At 51.1% G+C, this 18,934-nt stretch overlaps 1 protein-coding gene across 1 annotated transcript in view; it reads left to right on the top strand.

The window, feature by feature from the left end:
- Positions 1 to 18,934, top strand: part of LOC122377909 — a 76,063-nt gene that overhangs the window by 38,846 nt on the left and 18,283 nt on the right. Inside the window, exons 10-13 of the mRNA XM_043358501.1 lie at positions 89 to 475; positions 778 to 1,607; positions 2,283 to 3,375; positions 10,605 to 10,764. Of these exons, the coding sequence (XP_043214436.1) occupies positions 89 to 475; positions 778 to 1,607; positions 2,283 to 3,375; positions 10,605 to 10,764 (2,470 nt within the window). The remainder of the gene's footprint in view (positions 1 to 88; positions 476 to 777; positions 1,608 to 2,282; positions 3,376 to 10,604; positions 10,765 to 18,934) is intronic.

Here is an 18,934-nt window from a genome sequence, read left to right as displayed (position 1 = left end):
GTGACCCTTATAACTGTGAAACAAAATTAAAGTAGGCGTGAACTGAGTTGTCACTCCCTGATGTTGTGACGTGCGGACGCCGTCCCAGGTGTCGTCCATCACGCTGGGTTTCCGCGAGTCGCTACTGGAGGAGCGCGAGCGAGCCAAGGAGGAGATCAGCTGGCGGACGATCGCGCTGCGGGTGCTGGCCAACCTGAGCGTGCTGCTGCTGCTGGTGGGCTCGGCGTACGCGGTCATCCTGCTGGTGCAGCGCTCCACCGAGCCGGAGGCCACCTCCTGGTACCGCCAGAACGAGCTGACGCTGGTGATGACGCTCATCTCGAACGTGTTCCCCACGCTGTTCGACAAGCTGGGCCTGCTGGAGGGCTACCATCCGCGTCAGCAGCTCCGTATGCAGCTGGCGCGCATCATGGCGCTCAACCTGCTCAACCTTTACACACTCATCTTCGCGCTCTTCGGCCGCGTGGATGACATTGTGAGTGCGACCGGATACGGCATGCCGATCGGTATACAGTTTCGGCATTATATTTTACGGTTTTTAAGATGAAATATTGAATACTCTTCGTAATGCACTAGGTATCCATATTGTAGGAAATATTGCAATTCATACATGTTTCAACTAGAGCACTTACGAATTCCATGCAACGGAAGTCACGGTAAACTAATATGCAACATTTAGAAATAGGCAGATAAAGGATAATAGGAAAGACGAGCACGTCGAAAACATAGCAGAATGCGTGGGGCATGGCATTGACTGCTCTGTTGTCTTATTTGCAGACTGCCGAGCTGACTGCCCTGAAGCCGAACTTTTCCTCGGTGCCACCGCAGCTGTCGGCGGTCGCGGCGGAGTTTCTCAGAGAGAACCCCACAGAGACGACCACTCTGCCCCATCCGTGCTACGGCATGGTGATCAACTGCACCGCTCTCCGGCTGGAGGTGGCGAACGGCTCCTTCCTGGACCTAGCCACCACCACGGCCGCACCGGCCTCCGCCAGCTGGACGACCCCCAGCGGCAGCCACCACACCTGGACGGCGTCCTCTGCCGAACCGGCCGGCGCCGCCCCCACCGCGCCCAGCGAGCTCTCTCCCACCCCGTCCTCGTACAGGCCGACAGAGGCATCCCCATCCACCACCACAGACCAACCACAGATCTCAGTCCAAACCCAGACACCGACTGACGTGCCGTACCCGTCCACGACGGACGCCACGGCGTCACCGTCCACCCACCCCTACCCGACGCGCGACTCCTCCGCGCCGACCTCTGTGGCGCCCACAGGCAGCGACCTCACCGACCTCTGGGTGCCCCGCTGGCGCGCCGCCGCCGCCGCCGGCGAGCTCGACTGGCCGGCCGGCCGGCAGCCGAGCACGGACGGGCCGTACGGGCCGGCGCTGTCGTCCGGCACCATCCCGCCGGAGATGACCATCCCGCTGACGGCCGAGGTGCCGGCGCTGACCGCGGCCAGCGTGACCGACGGCCGGCCGGCCTCTGAGCTGTGGCCGCCGCCCTTCATCGCCGCGCCGGCCGGACGGCAGAGGCGCCGGGTCGGCCGGGACACGGACGGGCGGCGGGCGGCGCGCCGGGCAGGGCCGCCCGACCAGAGCGGGCAGTATTCCGCGGACCAGAGCGGGCAGTATTCCGCGGACCAGAGCGGGCAGTATTCCGCGGACCAGAGCGGGCAGTATTCCGCGGACCAGAGCGGGCAGTATTCCGCGGACCAGAGCGGGCAGTATTCCGCGGACCAGAGCGGGCAGTATTCTGCGGACCAGAGCGGGCAGTGGGACACGGACCAGAGCGGGCAGTGGGACACGGACCACAGCGGGCAGTATCCCGCGGACCAGATCGTCCCCTATGTAACAGATGAAACCGGTGAACAGGTGGATGATGACGTCACTGGTCATCAGGCCAGAGATGTGATGGGTGATGGCTTCACTGGTGGTGCTGGTCATCACGTCAGTGTTATCGACGACATTTCTAATGGGTCCATTGAGGATATCGGTGATATTACCGAATACGTTTACGGTGAAGGCAGTGGTGCTGCAATCGCAAACGATCAGCAACAGGCTGATGCAACTGAAAGCGTAATCAATTCAGATAGCGCAAACATGGCAAGCCAGGAGGTCGAAGAAAGATCGAAACATTATTCAACGACGGCTTTTGACACTTTGAGATCGGCCGGAACTGACTCCACGGAGGAGGATCTGTTGCTGAATTCTTTCTCCTCTGGTCCAGCCGACGGTCTGGATTCTGGGTATCGTTCTGGTGACACCTCCTCTGTGAGGAGTGAGCGGCAGGTCACCGAGTCGGGCCTCACAATCGCAGATGACCTGACCGGAGGGCCGCCATTTGACGGCTCCGTGTTTCTGGAATACGCTGGGGACGGCACGGAGCCCAGCCGGCCCTCAGTCAGCGGAGCCGCCCAGACCGAGTCGGCCACCGGCCCTGGCGGCCGCACCACCGGTCCAGAGGGCAGCACCAGCGGCCGCACCACCGGTCCAGAGGACGGCGTCACCGGCCCAGAGGGCAGCACCAGCGGCCGCACCACCGGCCCTGAGGGCAGCACCAGCGGCCGTACCACCGGCACAGAGGGCAGCACCAGCGGCCCAGGGAGCAGCACCACCGGCCCAGAGGGCAGCGCCACCGGCCCAGAGGACGGCGCCAGCGGCCCAGAGGACGGCGCCACCGGTCCAGGGAGCAGCGCCACCGGTCCAGAGGGCAGCACCACCGGTCCAGGGAGCACCACCGCAAAGGATGCAGAGGTCGCGCCCGCTGGCACGGAGGAGAGCGGCGCCGCCGGCCCGGGCGGCCCGGTGCCTGACCAGGCGAGGGTGCACGGAGAGAGCACCTCTGCGGAGCTGGCCGCGTCTGGAGCGACCACCGCTGGCGGAGCGGCGTCCCCGTTAGCGGAAGTAGCGGCGGTGCCTGACAGAGACATGGCCGGAGCAGAGTCCAGCTCTGAGCCCGGACGCGGGACCACGTCCACCGGTGTCCGGCGCACCGGAACATCCACCGGGTCGGAGGTGGGGGCGCAGCAGACCACACTGCTGGCCGAGTCTGCCTCATCGGCCGAGCCAGCACCCACACCGGCGACCACATCCAGTCCCAAAACTCACCAGTACACCACTGAGCCTAGTACAATATCCAATATCTCATCGAATTCCACTGCCATGTCCGCTTTGAAGCCCGGCCCCATACCGGCGGTAGAGCAGACAACTACCGTGAAGGCCATCCCATCAGGAGGGCAGCACACTAGGCCGACTGTCCCTCTGGATATTGGGAGCGGCGGCAGCAGCAGCGCACCACCCGATGTCGGAACGAGAGCCGCACCGACGACCAGCGGCGCGGCTCCGGAGCCGACCGGCGCGCCGGGGGACACGGTGAGCGTCGCGGCACGCCCCCGACGACAGACACGCGAGATAACCAGCAGTCACTGCTAGCCATTCCATGTAAATTACCACAAGCATAAATAACCTTAAATAGCCCGCGAGGAGGTTACGCCCCCCCCCCTCCAGCTTTTTCGCGAATATCTAAAAAAAAAAAAAAACGGCCGTGCACTGCGTCGCAATTTTTTACACACTTGTTTATACATCTTTTCTGCACATGTTTTTAAAATTTTGGACCTGGATCGTACAAGGTCAGGTCAACTGGTCACAACCTCATCTCATAAAAGTAGTTTCAATGCCTGCCATAGCTACATCGAGTGACCGATCGGGTGGAAACTTTTAGCGATTGATAACAGTAACAGTATGTATTACATGTTTGTCTCGGAATTTGGATATCTGTGACCTAAGGTCAGGTCAACTTTGCGACTTCTGCATTATACGTCAACGGGAGAAAATTGAAATACGCCTTTTTATAAACGTTGTTCTAAACACTCTCCAGCATCGGTTTATGGGTAAACATGACACATAAAATAGGAGAATTGCACCCGTGATTCTTTTTTGTCCCCAGAGGTCATCTCAGGTCATGAGAGGTTCCCGATAGCTTTTGATAGAGGCATGCTAAGGCGGTGAAAACACCTCAAATGCTCGACGATACAGATCGAATGATATGCAACATGACCTCTTCCGGTCAGGTCTTGGCCTTGATCTTAGGTAAAATCTTCGAAATGACCTTAGTCTAAGGTCAAATTATACAGGGTGGAAAGTAATTACGCGAACATACTTTTTCGTCTTATAGCAATGGAAAAAGCGGCGGGTGACATGAAAATTTCATCCTTTCATATATTCCTATTTATGTGCGATACACTGACAAAGGCGTTCAGGCATAATTGACATGAGCATGTCAAGCACTGTTGGCCAAAGCTTAGTCCACGCCTCCTGGAGCTGTCTGGTTAGGCAATCGATGTTGGTGGCTACTAGCAGCTCTTAGACGCTCTCCTGAAGAGTCGCCTGGATATTTTTGATCAAATTGAGGTCTGGGCTATTCCCAGATTGACCATTATATGCCCAGAAGAAGAACAGGTTCTCAAAGCACCAGTCTTGAGTCTTTTTGGCCGTGAGAGGAAGGACTTTATCAATCATGAAGAAGAGTTTCTTTGCGTCGGGCACAAAAGTGCGCTAAATCATTTTGCCCCTTTTGGTGCATTGGTGGATTAGATAAAGAGACTCGTCTGGAAGGATGTTCCACTAGTTGTTATACTTTATTTTTGGTTGCCTTTTTGGTCACTACATGCAATTCTGACACCATCCGGGCGCTCATAACACGCTGATGTGTGTTCCTTTGCCGGATGTTTGAAGGTTGGGACGGGCGGGACATCGGACGCATCAGCAGCCCCCAACGCGTTGTTCTGCAGGTTTGACGGATGAAATAGCTTCGAAGATGTCTCACCCAACCGCAAAGCCAGCTGCATGTCCTCCTCTGTTCAGGTTTGCCGGTCTTTAGAAAACTTCAATTGACAATCCTGCTGTTAATTCATGAATTTTGGCCATCTCGATTGTTTGTACGGCTTGATTTTCGAATTTTCACGGATTTATGTATGAATCGTGATATCTTAGATCGGGTACCCGGCCTTAGTAAACCATTTCGCCTGTTTTCGGATCGACTGTTGTCGTTTGGTCGCGGAAATGGTGACCACCCATTCGGCGCCTGAATTCGCTGAGGTTTTACTGCCGCCAACGGCTTTGCTTTTTAAGCCCTCTTAAGTTTTATTATGCTTCAACCAAACGTGTAATTGAGTAATGCTGGTGCCGAGACCGTTCCGAGTCCCTTCCGCACCAATCCAGCCAAAATAATCACAAACGCTTTCCCTGGCAACACCAAATTGCGATCTTTGCACATTGTTGTCTTGTGCAGCGTATGGCGTCTGCACCATTCGAAGTTGAGACGTGTTGTAGACCTTCCAAGTCATTTTTCAAAGTAAGGTCACTTTTGGTAGATGAGACGACAACAAACACGACCAATCATGTTCCATGACAGCCCGCGCTCATACAAAATCTCCACTGACGGGCGAAATTGTAAGAAAATACATGTTCGCGTAATTACTTTCCACCCTGTAGTTCACTCGACGCGTCCCGAAGAAAGAAATAGGATTCTGGCAAGATTAGTGTCGTGGCTCTTCAGTCAAAAGTTAGTACCAAAAAACGGCTATTTTTTAGTTTATGCCTTCTGGATGCTAAACTGTTGGCCTGAGGTCAAATGTGAGAGCTAAATCCAGAAATAGCGTTATAAGGCTATTGAATGCGCTTTTCCACGCAGGGCCTCCTCTAAGGATTTTTCACTGGGTGGGCAAAATTTTTCGTCGCTCCCCTGCCCAAGGGCAGATCCAGTCACTTGTTTTGGGGTGCAACCATTTTCACCTGCGACTGGGGGGGGGGGTTAAGGCCTATGTCACTTTCACAGTTAACCAACTGTGCCATTTATAGTTTAACGTTTGTCGTGTGTGATATGGTATTTCGTGTGTATTTCACCTTATAGGTATGCCTATTGTTTACATTAGTGATATCAATAACGGAAAATCAGGATACCGATACCAAACCAAATGCCAACCAAAACCATGAAAAATACCGAAACCAAACCAACTTGGGAACATGAGGGAAATACCAACTTTTTACCGAATTCGTATCCTCTTATACATTAGCCGGATTCGTAATACCAACAAAATACCAACAACATTAGGATCAAAATACCAAATACCAAGTTGGTATCAGTTTGGTATCGGTATACCAAAAAGTTGGTATCCGATTGACATCTCTAGTCTACATACATTTAAAATTTTAAGAAGACTGCAAAAGTGCAGAGTTAAACTTACTATGATTGCTCCTTGAACCAGAAATCGAATAGGTAGGTGATGCTCGCTGCCTCTTTTTAGGAGGCATGGTCAGCTTACTCTTGGCGAGTCCTCTTGATCTAAATGCGGCTTTTATTGACCTTAATCTACTTGTAATACATCCTTGGCCTTGTAGCGCGCTAGACTGCTGGCCCATGCCGGTCTTTGAGGGTCCCACACTGACCTCTGAGGCCCCATGCTGGCCTGTAAAGGCCCATATTAGCCTCTGAGGGCCCCGCACTGGATTCTGAAGACCCGATGCCGGCCTTTAACCATCCCCTGAGTATTGGTGTTTTTCCAGCCGCGAACGTAGGTACTCGTTTAGGGGGGGGGGGGGGCGTTGGACCTCCCTTGCCGTTTCGCCCCTGATCGAGCTAGAGCTTCGCGGAAAAAAACAAGCGTGTTGCCCGTGACGAGAGGAAGCCGATGATACCCAATTTTAACCCTCGCCGGCACAGGCCATTGCGTCCTTCGGCGGCACGACCCCCCCCCTCGCGTTTGGCCCCTGATCAAGCTAGAGCTTCACGGAAAAAACGAGCGTGTTGCCCGTTACCAGAGGAAGCCGATGATACCCAATTTTAAGGTCCTAGGTCATCGAGTGACCTTCCAGGTCAGGTCAATGACCCGAAAACCGGGAAAATCGGGACCTGTTAGAAAGTCGTAAAGTGTGGCTGCTATGTGGTTTTCCGGGGTGCTGATCACGAATATCGTGTTAGTTTTGATCAGAGATGATGTTTTAAGCATGCCATTTAGACCAGGTCGGGTCAGGTCAGGTCAGGTCAACCGGTAGGGGTTGTGACGGGTATTCGTATTACGTGTCAACCGCCTCTGACAGCTTCGTAACATGTTACGAAGGCACCAAAACTACTTCGTAAATGTTCAAATGGTTGCTAAATTCGAATTCAGATAAAAAACTAGCCTAGAACATCTCGAAAAAGTGAACCGAGGTCACCCGAGGTCACCAAAGGTCAATGACGTGACCTGACCCAATTTTAAGGGTGGGTGTCAAGGTGACCTTGACACCCACCCTTATGTATGGGAGCAACATCAAATCACATGTTTGAACGTTTGAAATCACGAAAAGCTTGCAAACGCGCGGCTAATGCGAACCGACATACGCCGAATCGCGATTTCGGCCAAACATGGTCACGGAAAAGAGGTCACAGGTCGCGAGTTATTCGCAAAAAATCGAGGGGGGTCCGTTCGACTCCCCCCTATACGGGCGAGGGTTACCCCCCGAGTTGCTGGGGGGGGGGGCGTTAAACGCCCCCACTTTTTTCGCTGGGCCATAGCAAAAAAAAAAAAAACGTCGCGCCGCAGGCACGCCAAATTTTGGGTGCCTCTAGGGAATTGTTTGACGTTTATTGTGACAAAATTTCAAAAAAAAATCGGCCGGAAAATTTTTGAGATATCGAGGTTTCAGTGACGTCATGATTTCTTGGTTTTCGACCAAACACGTAATATGTTCAAAAAATCATATAAAATCACAGAATAGACATACAGACATGCCGTAAACGCCATTAGACTGCCAATACCATGAACAATCAAATGGCTATCTTCGATTATTGATTATCGTTCCGCTTTTTCCAAAATCTTGAACTGAATCTTGGCAATTTCTCATGACTACTTCACGACCATGATACATACATTTCTTAATTTGAACTTTTTGACCCAAACACGTACACATATGATAAAATGAATGTCACCATCGTGTTCTACGCCCCAAATTACCCATAAAACATGTGTCACAGGCTGCGAATATCAGTTTTGATTTTCGGGGATATGTGTCTACCCGGTTTACCTGACCTTGACCCTGACCTATGCTTGACTGACCCCTACATGGAGCTGACACTCTTGTAGGCCTTATATGATGGATTGTGCACCGTTTTGACAGAGTTTATGACGGGAGGCGCCCATTGTGAAGTCCTGAAGTCCATGCTACTGAAAGTCCGATTTCAGGTGTTTGACGTGACCTTGACCCGACCTGTGACCTCAAAATTCAACTTTAAAGTACTCATCTGAAGCGTCTCGTCGCGTTCTTTCGTTTGCCGCCTCGTTCGTTTCGCTGCGCCTATTGGTTCTTGAGTTATCGGCTGGGGGCGTTTAACGCCCCCCCCCCCCAGCAAACGGTGGGTGGCGAAATACCCCAGCAACTGCCGGGTTAACCCGCGCCCCACTGGAGTCTGTGTATAACACGCCCTACTGGGGGGGGGGGGGGGCTATTCATAGCCCCCCCCCCTCCTAACTCCGAAACTACTGGGCCGATCGTCAAAATTCAAACGGCGTCTGATAGCCCCGGAAAAACTGTCGAGCGAAACCTAATTTCATTGACCTCGAGGTCACTGATGACGTCACAGGTCAGGTCAAAGGAAAAATTATTAGCACTTTGGCTTGTTCACATTTTGGGCTCTGGCCGCCGTCTTACAAGTCAGATCAGGCTCATTTTTGGTTTCCACACTCGTGAACAGATGCTCTAGATACCTTGAGGGTACCAAACTTGTACTTTGATTTTCAGGTCAGGGTCAGGTCATCACAGGTCACGAAAATATTATATCATGCGTCGGTCACGTGACACATGTTTTATGGTCCATTTAGGCCATAGATTTCGAAGTTGATGTCGTCTATGTCATTCGAGGTCATTTTGAGTCGAATTTAGCTTAGGTCAGGTCACTTTCAGATCAAAAAAGGTCAAATTTTGAAGTTGAAATTTTTCAACAAAAAAGGTGTCTATTGGATGCAGTTTGAGCTCAGGAACACGATGGTGCCATTTATATTGGTGTACGATGCCAAATACGTACTGAAAAATTGATTTGAAAAATTAATAATTGTGAATTTTTTGCAATAATGCGTATATCTTGGCCATTTTTGAAGATATTTAGCTAAAACTTGCTAGAGTTAGTCATAATCATGCGTTCTGTCACATATATTCCGGTTTTTTCGAAAAGTCAAAAAGTTTTTGAAAAAAAAAATATAAAAATATAAATTTTGAATATTATTATATAAAATTTTCGAAATTTTCAAAATTTTGAAAATCCGAGATAGCAGTTTGATAGCGCGGTCAATTTTGAGTTCTTTCATGCAAAAAGAAATTGGATCTAGCTTAAAAACTGAGCTCTTGGGAGCGATTGCCGTGGTTCAATGTTTTGCGTCGAAATTGGACGAACATGACGTCACTCTGACGTCATTTCCGGCCGACCTATGGTAGCTACGAAGTTCAAATTTTGACACAAGGTGTCAAATTGATGCAGCCAAAGGTACTGAAAGTTTGGCGTCGATCCGTCAAGCAGTTTGGAAGTTATTGCAGAAAAACGGGAGGGGGGCTATAAATAGCCCCCCCCCCCAGTGGGGCGCGGGTTAAGGACCTGCATCGGCTCTGAGGGCTCAACTTGGCCTAATCTGGACTCTGGGGTCCAACACCAGCCCAAGCCTGTCTTTTAGGGTGCCACACTGACCCCTGAGGGTCCCATCCTTGCCTCAAGGACCCGCATTAGCCTTTGAGAGCCTAAGTCGGCCTCTGATGGCCTCAAACTGCCATTTTCAGGCCCTGTACTGGTCTCTGAGGGCCTTAAACTGGCCTCTGAGGGCACAAACCGACCTCTAAAGGTCCCACACCGGTTGCTGATGGCCCATTTTCTGCCTCTGAGATCCAAGACTGACCCTTTTGTGCCTCTGAGGGCCCCGTACTGGCTTCTGAAGGATCGATGCCGGTCTCTGAGGACCAATGTCAGTCTTATAAGGGCCTCACACTGATATCTGAGGCCCACATTTGCCTCTGATGGCTCCAAATTGAGGCCCTATTTAGTCCCCAATCAGCCTATAAGGTCTCTGATGGCCCTATTTTGTTGTCTGGCTGGGGACCCATGGCTTACACCTTTAAGCGTCACGCACTGGCCTCTGAGAGCCCACATCGGCCTCTGGGGTTCCATACGGGCCTTTGAGGCCGCTATGGCCATGGGCCCCTGTAAGCTAGCACCGCCCCCCCCCCTCCGAGGGTTAGCAAAGTTGCCAAGTTGCCCCCGCCCCCAAACGCCAAGTCTGCTACCGCCCCTGCATTCAGATGCATCCATTGTAAAAAATAACTTGCACTGCAGTGATTGGGGGCTGGGGCACTGGCTGCTAGCAAGTTTTTTTCCGAGAAACCGAAGTGGTAGTTCCTACCGGACGTCTGACCGGACCTTTATTTTTGCATTTGCTTCTGGGTGGGCAAATCGACGCCACTGGGTGGGCAATTGTGGTGACTGGGTAGGCATTTGCCCACCCAGTGGGTATGTTAGAGGAGGCCCTGTTTCCACGGCGCTGTGGCTCTGCTGGTTCCCGAGTGTGCTGCCCTGTTGGCAGGAGAGCGAGCTCTGGGCGGCTGCCACGGTGCCGGTGACGGAGATGGCGCCTTCCGCTGCCGAGTGCTACCGGTTCCTCTGCGCCGACAACGACACCGACTACTCGGAGCCGCCGAGCGAGGACGGTCCGACGACCCCGGGCGGCGGCGAGACGGCCACAGGTAGGAGTAGAGAGACGGCCACAGATAGGAGTAGAGAGACGGGCACAGGTAGAAATAGAGAGACGGCCACAGGTAGGAGTAGAGAGACGGGCACAGGTAGAAATAGAGAGACGGGCACAGGTAGGAATAGAGAGACGACCACAGGTACAGAGAGACGACCCCGGGCGGCGGCGAGACGGCCACAGGTAGGTATAGAGAGACGGCCACACGTACAGAGAGATGACCCTGGGCGGCGGCGAGACGGCCACAGGTAGAAACAGAGAGACGGCCACAGGTAGGAACAGAGAGACGGCCACAGGTAGGAGTAGAGAGACGACCCCGGGCAGCGGCGAGACGGCCACAGGTAGGAGTAGAGAGACGGGCACAGGTAGGAATAGAGAGACGCCGACAGGTACAGAGAGACGGCCACAGGTAGGAATAGAGACAGAGAGACGACCACACGTACAGAGAGACGACCAAAGGTAGAAATAGAGAGACGACCAGAGGTACAGAGAGACGACCTATAGGTAGGGAGAGAGAGACGGCCACAGGTGGTTATAGAAAGACGACCAAGATATTCAGCTCATACTTGGTGACGTTTCCTAAATATTCATTAGGCACATTTCAGCAAATACAAAAATGCTGGGCCCAGGTCAGGTCAGGTCACCAGAACGGGTTTGTACTTTGTTGACTCCTTCACCTCAGACAAGTTTGCAATCATCTCAGAGCTAGAGTTTTTTTTTTCATGCAGCGATTTCCTCTCTTCAGGTCTTCATTACAATACCAGTATGTGCATTTTGTACATCTCATAATTTTTATATCTGTGACCGTAGGTGAGGTCAGAGTCGTGATCTTTACATTACAAGCCTACGGAATAATATTGAAATGCGTCCTGCTTAAACGAGTCAAAACCACCCAATTCTTTTAGGATTGTGACAGATTATCTGATCTGTAATGAGCCGGGTGCCATTTACTGACAGGGGCACCGGGAAGGGTCATCTGAGGCCATGTGACGTCATCAATAGTTTTTAGCCAATAAATCACGATATGATGGCGCTAAATACTTGAAAATGGTACCAAACTGTTTGTCTGGTCATGGCGCGTTGACTAAAATCCACTGCAGCGTGACCTTCCTATAAGGTCAAATTTTGAAGTTGACCTATCAATGTCATGCAAGTACCTATCTGTTTCAAACATATTACTTTTGATGACCTCTGGCGACCTCAATGTTGGCCTGACCTAAAAAAGTTATTATTAAAAGTTGTAGGTCTTCCAACGAGCTAGCAAACGCCGTTTACCGTTTGCTGCTCCGATTAGTGGTTTTCCAGATCTGAGAGGAGCCAAAAAGCCCCCCCCCCCCACCCGATTCCGAACCTTTCAGAGCCCGCCCGGGGTAGGTCCTACTCAGTATTCAGTTGAGATAGATATGTTCACTGTACACCAACATATGGCAAGTAGTTCCCATTACACTATTGGTACCTGGCCTATTCAAATACATTAGCCAGAAGGGTCTGGTAATAACTGGTGTAAGCAACTGTGACCAAATTGTGACCACGGTCGAAAATGTTACACCAGTTTGCACTTGAGCCAACATTTTGGGATGATCTCGTTCTAAAGTCGGCTAAACTTTTCAGTCCAGAAAATAAATTTGTATTATGATGGTAGAAAATGACCTTATGCTCATGATACAATGAAATGATATTAAAATAAGTCCAAAAAGTATTATGATATATTTCGACTTGCGTCGTCTTCAGAATGTGACGACATTCTGAAGACGACGCAAGTCGAAATATATCATAATACTTTTTGGACTTATTTTAATATCATTTCATTGTATCATGAGCATAAGGTCATTTTCTACCATCATAATATTCATAATTATGCTCAAACTAGCCATTGCTCACCTCCAACGAAATAAATTTGTCTTTGATATATATGGGTTTAGTCTCAAGCCGCTTTTTTAGGGTTAGGCCTTTTCGGTCTTCAGAGCCCGCAGGATGAGAGGAATTACTTTTGATGACAGGAATTACTTTTAATTGCTATGGTTGGCCCCTGGCCACCCTGCCGAGCGGTCGGTGTTAGGCCGTCTCGATCGGCAGCCCACCCAGCCCCGCTAACGGTCTCCCAGCGCACGTGAGCATGCCCCGAGGAGCTACACACGTATGGTGAAGGCTCAATCGTCCATTCCGGAACAGGTGATTTGAGGCGCGGAGGAGAAGGATTAGTGTGTCCTGAGGACAAACAGAACGATAAAATAGAATAGGTATTTATATGAGGTAGGTGCGATCTGACCATTTGGTTTTTGTTTTGCTGAGAGCAAGTTCTTTCGGGCCGTGCAGGGCTATAAGATAACAGGATTGCGCTGTAGGATAACTAGAGTAACGACTAGTGATGGGACTTTGTGGATCACCTACGGACTACGGTACGCAGCAGCAGCAGCAGCAGAGACCCCCGTGGCCGCTCCGCTGGGACGGAAACGTCCTGATGGGACATCGATCCCAGCCCTCCTGCTGCTCACCTCGGAGAGGCCGCCTTTGTAACAGGGCGGTCCCCAGCCCTGCTGCTGCTCACCTCGGAGAGGCCGCCTATGTAACAGGGCGGTGTCTCGACCCCAGCCCTGCTGCTGCTCACCTCGGAGAGGCCGCCTATGTAACAGGGCGGTGTCTCGACCCCAGCCCTGCTGCTGCTCACCTCGGAGAGGCCGCCTATGTAACAGGGCGGTTTCTATGCTGTACAAAAATGTGAATCACAACAACGGAATGAAAAGCCATTTAGATGTTACCTGTTTTCATCTGTTTGTTGGTATTTCTTATCGAGAGAAACATGTTCCCTGCTGTTTGCATCCTTCTGACCTACGAACAGAAACTACACATCTAAACTTTGTTTGTTTGTTTGTTTTGTTGGGTTAGGCCCTTTCGGTCGACAAGACCATTGCAGAGCCGGAAGGATGATAGGAATTAGGGGGAGACATTGGTCTGGGCAGGCACCCTAGTGAGTCGCCGAGGCTGAGCCCGTCCAGAGGACAGGCCACCCAGCCTCAAGGCACTCACTGCACCCGGCTACGGGGTGCACTCCCTCGGGAGCAGCGGTGCCGCTCCAAGGGAGCAGCCCGCATGAGATAAAGTTGCCTGCCCAGCCCGGAAGGGGGTTGTGGCGTGGAGACAAAGGATTTCAGTATCCTGAGGATAGAAGCACGGATGGGGTGACACATCTAAACAGCGGCACGCTGTAGGTACCTGCAAACCTGTAGAACTTTACTGTACGCACCTGTACCGCAAGTCCCAGGCTATTTCTTCTATCCATTTGTGAAGTCGCTTCCCATCCGTCATCCCGTCCATGTCATTCATGCTAAGTCAGCAGCGGGCGCGCATCGTCCGGCCCAGGTCGGCGCCCGGGCCCGACCAATAAATCGAACCGGGACGCCGGCCGACTGTCAATGAGAGTCGGCGGCGGCGGACCGGTCGGCGGCCTCCCGGAGCGGCGCGTCCATCAGCGGTCCTGCGCGGGGCATCGTCCTCCGGTGACCTGGCCGTCCTCCGTCCTCCGTCCTCTCCGGTGACCCGTTCACGGCCAATCGAGGTGTCGGACCCTCGGCCGAGCGGCACCGCGCGGCAGCGCCAGCCGCGGCCCGCGCGCCCCGCAGCCAGCGCTGCGGCTTCTCCCGCTCAGCGCCGCACGTGGCCCCACACCCCCACCCGGTGCTGATCGCTGACCGCCGATATCAGCGGCCGTATCGGCAGCAGAGACTGTAGGAGCGCAATCAGCACCAGAAACTGCCGGCGCGCGGCCGGCCGCGGAGACTGCCGGCGCTGTGCGGCGGTACCACGGACACCCTCCCGTCCCTACCCGACCCTAGTTCTGAGGACGCTGGCATATCGTCCAATGTACCCAAACACCCACCCGAGGCGCAGAGTCTGCCCTGGCTCGGGTGCTCCTTTATCGACCCAGTCAATCCCAGGATTACGGGCCACTTTAGTTCTATCAGGCCAGCGCGCTGGTCTATGTAGACAACGCCCGCCATGAGACAACGCCAACTGTTTCGACCTAACTGCTAGCACGTGTTTAGCAGTGCAATACTTACACCGCTGTTTAGCACCGCTGTTTCTTGGCTGGCAGGACTAACTCAAACCGACGTCCCTCGCAATATTCGCTAGTCGGTACTCGGTACCCGCTCGCTGTCCCCCTCAAAGTTCCCAGACGATACTGTTCTCAGTCGGTTTCCAGCCGGTAGTCGGTTCGAGGAGTTGCCGTGGCCCCTCTCGGCAGCGCCCCAAAGAGGTCAGCCGGCCGTCGACCTGTGTGTTTCCGAGTGTGCTGCCGCCGCTGTGCAGCCGGCCGGCCTATTTCGCGGCTCTGATCGCGGGCACCGATGGGTGCTGATTATGTGCATACGACACTGCCGAGGCGTCCGGCTCGGGCGCAGTGGGCCGTCGGCCGGCGAAACGCGGCCAGATGCGGCGTCGGGTGACACGCTGGGTGACACGGTGGTTGACACGCTGAGTGACACGCTGGGTGACACGCTGGGGTGACACGCTGGGTGACACGCTGGGTGACACGCTGGGTGACACGCTGGGTGACACGGTCGGTGACAGACACGCTGGGTGACACGCTGGGTGACACGCTGGGTGACACGCTGGGTGACACGGTCGAGTCCATACCTGCTGCCAGCTGGGGCCAGACCTCACCTCAGTTCGGTATTCTATATGTCTAATCAATGTATATTGCATATATGCACACCAGTGTATGCGAATACGACCACATGAATGATTCATTACAGGCGGGCATTACTCTCTGTTCGTGTTAACCCGCGCCCTGCTGGGGGGGGGTGTTTGAACACCCCCCCCCCCTTGTGGTTTTTCGCGAATATCTCAAAAACGGCGGCGCGAAGCGCCGCCGTTTTTGGTACACCTTATCATACATCAATTCTACACATGTTGTGAAAATTTCAGACCAAGGTCATTCAAGGTCAGGTCACCAGGTCACTTGAAGTGACCTCACTTCATAAAAACTTTCAATGTCTGTCATAGCTCCACCGAGTGACCGATCGCTTTGAAACTTTCAGCGATTGCTAAGAGCAATAGCATGTACAAAATGTATATCTCAGAATTTTGATATCGATGACCTAAGGTCAGGTCAATTTTGCGACCTCCCCAAAGTCAATGGGAGAAAATTGAAATGCGCCTCTTTTGGATGAAAGACATTATAAACACTCCCAAACACCGAATTACAAGTGGTAAAGACACTGAACTTGAAAATGGTGTCCGTGACCCTTGCTTATGCCCTGAGGTCATCTTAGGTCACGAATGGTATCTAACAGTTTTTCGCAAATATCTTTTGATAGAGGCATGCTAGAGCGATGAAAACGCCTTAGATGTGTTCAGCTCGACGATACAGATCGACTGATATGCAACATGACCCTTGCCGGTCAGGTCATGACCTTGACCTAAGGTCAAATTTTCAAGTTGACCTTTCAAGGTCAAGTTATAGTTCATTCGATGCGTCATGACGAGAGGAACACGATGCCGGTAAAAGTAAGCTCGTACAAGGCTTGGGTCAAAAGTTATTGCAGAAAAACTGTTTTCGAAAAAATCGGCTATTTTTGCAGTTTTTGCCCCCTACAGGCAAAAGCGTTGACGTCAGGTCAAATCTGAGAGAATTATTCAGAAAGGGCGTTAAAAGGGCTATCGAATGCGCTTTTCCGCGGCGCTGTAGCTCTATTGGTTCCCGAGTTATGCGTTGGCTTCTTGGAAATTTTCGACATTCGACCTGGAAATCTGCGAAATTTTGCCTTCAATGACATCTGGTGACCTGACCTTTGACCTGACCAAAAAATTGACCGAAGTGATGTCGTCATTATTTTTGACGCTCTTTCGAACGCCGCCTTCCGCGTATCGCTACGTGGCCCAGGAGCCGAGTTACAAGGGGGGTGTTCAAACACCCCCCCCAGCAGGGCGTGGAAATCCAGGACCCCCAGCAGGGCGCGGGTTAAACAAGGTGCAGGGATAAGCGACCTAAATCTCATGCCACACAGTTCCAGCAGGTACATACACTTTACTACAGAATGGCGTTACACTTTTCACAAGCAACAAGTTGCCTTAGTTGCCTGAAGTAGTAGGCTGCACCGCATCACACAGTCTGAGTGGCACTGTGAAGTTGAACCCTGCATCACACAGGCTGAGTGGCACTATGAACCCTGCATCACACAGGCTGAGTGGCAGATGTATCAGTCACGTGACGCATGTTTTATGGTTCATTTTACTCGTATATTTCGAAAAAAATGTCGTCTGTGTCATTTGAGTTCATTTTCAGCTGGATTTACCGGAGGTCAGGTCAATATCAGAGGCCAGTTTCACCAACAAAAAATAGACGGCTGCGATTATTTTCTTGACAAAACGATAGTCTCAAAGTGTCATTTACTGCTGAAAATACTAATCGCTGACTTGAAAAATGTAACAACTTAGCTTTCAAGTGCTATATTATTTGGTTAGCAATTACTTTTTTACCGGTTATTAGGATTTATAGACTATCGTTTTGTCAAAGAATAATCGCAGCCGTCTATTTTTTTTGTTGGTGAAACTGGCCTGAAAAGGTCAGAAAAGGCGAAATTTTGAAAATGTAATTTTTCAACAAAAGAGGTGCCTATCAGATGCAGTTTGAGCTAAGAAACATTATGGTGCCATTTATACTACTCTACGATGTTGCAAACGTACTGAAAATGGTCTTGAAAAATACATAATTGTAAAATCTTGACAATAATGTAAATAACTTGCCTATTTTTGAAGCTATTGGGCTAAAAAACTTGCTAGAGTAGTAAATCAGTGTGTGTTCTATCACACGTGTTCCGGTTTTTGGAAACATCGAAATTGTTTGAAAAAAAAATCAAGAAATATATTTTTTTGTAAATGTAAATACGTATGTTTCAAAATTAAAAAATATAAAATTCGAGATATTAGTCTGATAGCTACGTGTATTTGCAGTCCACTCATGCAAAGAAATAGGATCTAGCCTTAACCCTATTCCTGGCGGGCTCCGCCGGGACAAGAAACTGGCGGGGGGCCGATTCGGCCCCCCTTCAGATCTCAAAAACTACACATCGCAGCGACAAACGGTAAACGGCATCGGATACGCACGGTCAAGATCTACAATTTTTACTAAGGTCATTTTCAGGTCATGTCAAAGATGACGTCACAGGGGTCGAAAAAGTCAAAATGGCGGCGCTAGACATGGAGAGAGTTTTTCTCGAATAACTTTCGAATTAGTCAAGATAGGAACAAACTAAGGGCATCGTCGTGATCCTCTCGTCAATCCGCATCGAATGATATATATGTTGACCTCGAAAGGTCAAGGTCAAAGGTTGACCTCAGGTCACGTGACCTCGAGGTCATCATGTATATCATTCGATGCGTCTTGACGAGCTGAACACAATGAGACCATCCACGCGTCTGTATCTTGTTTCTGTACGGAGTTATTGGCCAAAAACCTTTGGTGACCTTTGATGACGTCACATGACCTCACAGCTGTCCAACAGCAAAACAGACCTCAAGGTAGTGAAGTTTGACCGTATATGAAGTCATGTATGGTATATGGGGCCATTCCGACCCGTTTTAGTGGTAAAAACAGGGAGTTGATTTTTCCCCCATTGACTTATAATGGGGAGGTCGCGAAACTGACCTGACCTTAGGTCACCGATATCAAAATTCCGAGATATGCAAATTGCACATACTGGTACCCTAACTAAAGCCTGAAGAGAAGAAATTGATCGGTCAAAAACTCTAGCTCTGGCGTGATTGCAAACTTTTCTGAGGTAGGGTCACCAAACCGCCTCTGGTGACCTGACCTGAGGTCAGATCAACTCAAAATTTTCAGACATGTTGCGTAGAAGCCTTTTAGGAAAAGTCAGAAAATTTGAGCTTCCTAGCTCAACGCGTTTGGGAGAAATAACCAAAAAACCTCAGGGGGGGGGGGCTCCTGAGGCCCCCCCCGCCAGGAATAGGGTTAAAACAGCTCTTGAGAGCGTTTGCCGTAAATCAATATTTTGCATCAAAATCGGCCGACATGACGTCACTCTGACATCATTTTCGGCCAAACTATAGTAGCTGGAAAATTGGCATTTTAAGACAAGGTGTCAAATTGATGCCGCTAAAGGTACTGCAAGCTTCGTGTTGATCCGTCAAACGGCTTAGAAGATATT

The sequence above is a fragment of the Amphibalanus amphitrite genome, unplaced genomic scaffold (genome assembly GCF_019059575.1).
Source record: "Amphibalanus amphitrite isolate SeventyFive unplaced genomic scaffold, NRLGWU_Aamphi_draft 000006F_arrow, whole genome shotgun sequence".
In the NCBI taxonomy this organism is placed as follows: domain Eukaryota; kingdom Metazoa; phylum Arthropoda; class Thecostraca; order Balanomorpha; family Balanidae; genus Amphibalanus; species Amphibalanus amphitrite.
This window is presented reverse-complemented; position numbering and strand designations above follow the sequence as displayed.